Source organism: Nothoprocta perdicaria, unplaced genomic scaffold (assembly GCF_003342845.1).
Source record: "Nothoprocta perdicaria isolate Ctin4 unplaced genomic scaffold, notPer1 scaffold_673, whole genome shotgun sequence".
Lineage (NCBI taxonomy): Eukaryota > Metazoa > Chordata > Aves > Tinamiformes > Tinamidae > Nothoprocta > Nothoprocta perdicaria.
The window spans coordinates 11822-16842 of NW_020455947.1; the positions used below are offsets into that span (position 1 = coordinate 11822).

Genomic DNA, 5021 nt, shown 5'->3' on the forward strand with positions numbered 1-5021 from the left:
CCCGGTGCCGGGGTGTCCCCTCCTCCCTGTCCCCTCATTCCCAGGGTCCCATTCCCGGTGCCGGGGTGTCCCCGCGCCCGTCCCCAGCGGCTCACCGGGCGCAGGCGGCGGGGAGGCCGCGGCGGCGCCGGCGGCGGCTTTAAGGGCGCCGGGGCCCTGATGTCACCGGCCGCCGGTCCCGCTAATCCCGGCTAATCCCCCCCCGCCGCCAATTAATTCCCATCCGCGGGGGGGGGTGCGGATCCGGGCGGGAATGGGGTGCCGGGGGCCCCGGCATCCGGGCGCAGCCCTCGTTAGCGCTAACGAGGGTCTCGGGGCGCATGGGGGTCACGGGAGGAATGGATCTGGAGTGAGGGGATGGGAAAAGCTCCGGATCCCACGGGAGGGGATGGGAAAAGCTCCGGATCCCACGTGAGGGGACGGGAAAAGCTCCGGATCCCACGGGAGGGGATGGGAAAAGGCCACGGATCCCACGGGAGGGGATGGAAATGGCCCCAGATCCTGTGTAAGGGGATGGGAAAAGCTCTGGATCCCGCAGGAGGGGATGGGAAAAGCTCCGGATCTCACGGGAGGGGATGGGAAAAGGCTCCAGATCCCGCATGAGGGGATGGGAAAAGGCTCCAGATCCCGCGTGAGGGGATGGAAATTGTCCCGGATCTGGACCCAGGGGCTGGAAACGGCCCCGGCTCCGGCCCCGGCGGCTGGGAAGGGCTCCGGGGCTCCCGGGAAGCGGAGCGGCTCCGGGCCCTGCCCTCATTAGGTTGTTTTGGAGCCGGGAGGGATTTGGCGCCGATTGACCCTAATCCGCCGGCAGCGACAGCCCAGACGCCGCAGCCCACGTCCCGCATCCGCATCCCGGATCGTGGATCCGCATCCCGGACCCGCATCCTGGATCCCGTAGCCCAGACCCGTATCCTGGATCCTCATCCTGGATCCCACATCCTGGAGCCCGCACCCCAGATCCTGGATCCGCATCCTGGATCCCACATCCCACCTCCTTCCTCCCATATCCCGCCTCCTGCTTCCCATATCCCACCACCTTCCTCCCGTATCCCACCTCCCGTATCCCACCCATTCCCACCCAGCTCCAGGCCCCTCTCCCCATCCCGCATCCCGCCCCCCATCCCGGCGGGAGCGGCGCAGAGCCCCGGCCCCTTTCGCTCCGGGATTTTGGGGACCGGGGTGGGGGGGGTTCACAGGGGATCCCTCCCCGCGGCGCCACCGGGATCGCCCCCCTTTCCCGGCGGGAAGCGTGTCCGTGTGCGCCGGCGCAAACCCGGCTCCTAATCCCGCTTAAGGTGCCTACGGATCCGGGCGGGCGCCCGGCGCTAAATTTAATGTCCCCGTGTCAGGGCCAATCACGTCAGCGGCGAGCGCCGCTTCCGCAGGGAAAACACGGAGGTTTTTCCAGGGAAACCCTCCCCACGGCGCCAGGGAATGGTCCATGGGAGCGGGAAGGAGCAGGGAGCTTAAGGATGGGGAATGCATCGGGATGAGCGGCCGGGAATGCCGACGGAGCGGGGAATGGTCTATGGGAGCAGGAAGGAGCAGGGAGCTTAAGGATGGGGAATCCACTGGGATGAGGAGCTGGGAATGTCGACGGAGCGGGGAAGGAGCAGGGGAGCTGAAGGATGGGGAATCCGTTGGGATGAGCGGCCGGGAATGCCGATGGAGAAAGGAATGGGCCATGGGAGCGGGAAGGAGCAGGGAGCTGAAGGCTGGGGAATCCATTGGGATGAGGGGCCGGGAATGCCGACGGAATGGGGATGCGGCCGCAATGACGCTCCGGAGCCGCCGCCCGGCGCCGTCCACATTTACGGCCTTTATTCCCTCGCTCCGGCAATCCCGCCCCTTCCCGGGATCCCCACTCCCGGAGCGCGGGGCAAACAGCGGGAGGAAGCCCCAGGAAACGGGAAAACAGGAAAAACCCTGGAAAAGCGGCGGGCGAGCCCGGCGCACCAAATCACCAAAAGCTCCTTTTTTTGCCCCGTTTGAAGCGCCCGAATCCACTCAAGCGCTGTGCACAAAACCAGGCAGTCCAAAAACGTTCCCCCCTTGCGCTTTAGGGTTTTTTTTTGGAATTCTGAAAAAATTTGCAAATGGAAAAATCTGAAATCTGCAATTTTTTGTTGCAATTCTGCGGAATTCCTGCAATTCTGCCAAAAAAAGTAAGAAAAAAAAGAAAACAACCCCCCAAAATATGCAATCTGCATTGTTTGTTGCGATTCTGCAGAATTCCTGCAATTCTGCCAAAAAAAGTTTAAAAAAGAGAAAACAACCCCCCAAAATCTGCAATCTGCATTTTTTGTTGCGATTCTGCAGAATTCCTGCAATTCTGCCAAAAAAAGTTAAAAAAAAGAGAAAACAACCCCCAAAAATCTGCAATTTTTTGTTGCAATTCTGCAGAATTCCTGCAATTCTACCAAAAAAGGTAAAAAAAACCCCAACCCCCCCAAAATTTGCAACCTGCAGATTTTTTGTTGCAATTCTACCATTTTGCAGAACTCCTGCAATTCCGCCCAAAAAAGTAAAAAAAAAAAGACAGAAAACAACCCCCAAAAATCTGCAATTTTTTTTTGTTGCAATTCTGCAGAATTCCTGCAATTCTGCCAAAAAAAGGTAAAAAAAACCCAAATTTGCAACCTGCAGATTTTTTGCCGCAATACTCCCATTTTGCAGAATTCCTGCAATTCCGCCCAAAAAAAGTAAAAAAAAAACAGAAAACACCCCAAAAAGCGGTAAGTTTCCCGAGTTTCTTGCGTTTTTCTTTGCCTGTACGCCACAAAAAGAGGGAGAAAAAGGGACAAAAAGGGGCTGGCGCTTGCGGGGCGCGACGGAGGCCGGGGTGGCGGAGGCCGAGTCCCTGCGGGAGGAGGAGGAGGAGGAGGAGGAGGCCGGAGGAAGGCTAGGCGCGCTCCCCGCGGATGCGGCGCGCCAGCTGGATGTCCTTGGGCATGATGGTGACGCGCTTGGCGTGGATGGCGCACAGGTTGGTGTCCTCGAAGAGCCCCACCAGGTAGGCCTCGCTGGCCTCCTGCGGAGGCCCGGGGCGCCGCTCAGCACGGGAAGTGCCCCGGGAAGCGCCCGCGCGCCGGGAAGTGCCCCGGGAAGTGGCCCGGGAAGTGCCCGTGTCCTGGGAAGTGCCCGTGTCCCGAGAAGCGCCTCTGTCCCAGGAAGTGCCCCGGGAAGTGCCCGCGTCCTGGGAAGTGCCCGTGTCCCGAGAAGCGCCTCTGTCCCATGAAGTGCCCCGGGAAGTGCCCGTGTCCCGGGAAGTGCCCGTGTCCCGAGAAGCGCCTCTGTCCCAGGAAGTGCCCCAGGAAGTGCCCGTGTCCCGGGAAGTGCCCCGGGAAGTGCCCCAGGAAGTGCCCGTGTCCCGGGAAGTGCCCTGGGAAGTGCCCCAGGAAGTGCCCCAGGAAGTGCCCGTGTCCCGGGAAGTGCCCGTGTCCCGGGAAGTGCCCCAGGAAGTGCCCCAGGAAGTGCCCGTGTCCCAGGAAGTGCCCGTGTCCCAGGAAGTGCCCCAGGAAGTGCCCTGGGAAGTGTCCTGGGAAATGCCCGCGGCCCAGGAAGTGCCCATGTGCTGGGAAGTGCCCGCGTCCCGGGAAGCGCCCCAGGAAGTGCCCGTGTCCTGGGAAGTGCCCGTGTCCCGGGAAGCGCCTCTGTCCCGGGAAGCGCCCCGGGAATTGCCCACGGCCCAGGAAGTGCCCCAGGAAGCGCCCCTGTTCTGGGAAGTGCCCCAGGAAGTGCCCTGGGAAGTGCCCGCGGCCCAGGAAGTGCCCTGGGAAGTGTCCTGGGAAATGCCCGCAGCCCAGGAAGTGCCCATGTCCTGGGAAGTGCCCGTGTCCCGGGAAGCGCCCCAGGAAGTGCCCATGTCCTGGGAAGTGCCCTGGGAAGTGCCCTGGGAAGTGCCCGCAGCCCAGGAAGCGCCTCTGTCCCAGGAAGTGCCCCGGGAAGTGCCCCTGTCCCGGGAAGCGCCCTGGGAAGTGCCCGTGTCCCCAGAAGTGCCCCGGGAAGCGCCCCTGTCCCGGGAAGCGCCCCAGGAAGTGCCCGTGTCCCAGGAAGCACCTGCGTCCCGGGAAGGGCCCTGGGAAGCGCCCCGGGAAGTGCCCGTGTCCCGGGAAGCGCCCACGTCCCGCGAAGTGCCCCAGGAAGTGCCCGTGTCCCAGGAAACTCCCCGGGAAGCGCCTCGGGAAGCGCCCCCATCCCGGGAAGCGCCCCCATCCCAGGCAGCATCCCGCTCACCTGCAGCGCGCCGATGGCGGCGCTCTGGAAGCGCAGATCCGTCTTGAAGTCCTGGGCGATCTCCCGCACGAGGCGCTGGAACGGCAGCTTGCGGATCAGCAGCTCCGTGGATTTCTGGTACCGCCGGATCTCCCGCAGCGCCACGGTGCCCGGCCTGCAGGGAAGGGCGCACGTTAAGGCCGGAAATCCCGATTTTCCCCGTTTTTTTTTTGCGGAGCTGGCGGAATTCCTTTGTTTTTGTGGAATTCCGGCTGGGAAGCGGCCCGTTCCGCGCGGTACCTGTAGCGGTGGGGCTTCTTCACGCCGCCCGTGGACGGGGCGCTCTTGCGGGCCGCCTTGGTCGCGAGCTGCTTGCGCGGCGCCTTGCCGCCCGTGGATTTGCGGGCCGTCTGCTTGGTGCGGGCCATGGCGGCCGCTCCTCAGCGCTCACGGAGGCTGCCGGGGCTCGAAGCGCTGCGAGATCGGGGGGAAACGGCGCGGAGGGGCGGCCATGAGGAACGGGTGGCCGGGCGTCCCGCGCGCTCCCTCATGGCTGCGGACTACAAGTCCCAGCAGGCTCCGCGCGCGCGGGAGCCCCCCTCATTGGCCGCCCGCGCCCACGTGGCAGCGCTCCGCCAATCCGTTCGCAAGGCGGGCGGCAGCGCCGACGGCGCCGCCTTCCCCTCCGTGATTGACGCGCCCCGCGGCCTATCGCCTCGCAGAGAGCCGCTGCAGGCGCCGGCCAATCAGCGCCGCCGCCCCAACCCACCAATCAGCGCCCGGCCGCACACGGAAGGCGGGAC

General features: G+C 64.0%; 2 protein-coding genes across 2 annotated transcripts in view; one reads left to right on the top strand and one right to left on the bottom strand.

Moving 5' to 3' along the window:
• LOC112956835 (transcription factor RelB homolog) overlaps positions 1-2709 on the top strand; it is a gene marked incomplete at its 5' end in the record, with an annotated part of 13932 nt that extends 11223 nt beyond the window's left edge. The window contains 2 exons of the mRNA XM_026050303.1: positions 815-1062; positions 2680-2709. Of these exons, the coding sequence (XP_025906088.1) occupies positions 815-1062; positions 2680-2709 (278 nt within the window). The remainder of the gene's footprint in view (positions 1-814; positions 1063-2679) is intronic.
• Positions 1872-4701, bottom strand: LOC112956833 (histone H3.3). Its single transcript, XM_026050302.1, has 3 exons — positions 4519-4701; positions 4240-4393; positions 1872-3034 (listed from the first exon to the last, which is right to left on the bottom strand). The coding sequence occupies exons 1-3, from the start codon at positions 4644-4646 to the stop codon at positions 2906-2908; spliced, it is 411 nt and encodes a 136-aa protein (XP_025906087.1). The 5' UTR covers positions 4647-4701; the 3' UTR covers positions 1872-2905.
• Positions 4702-5021: the final 320 nt, after the last annotated feature.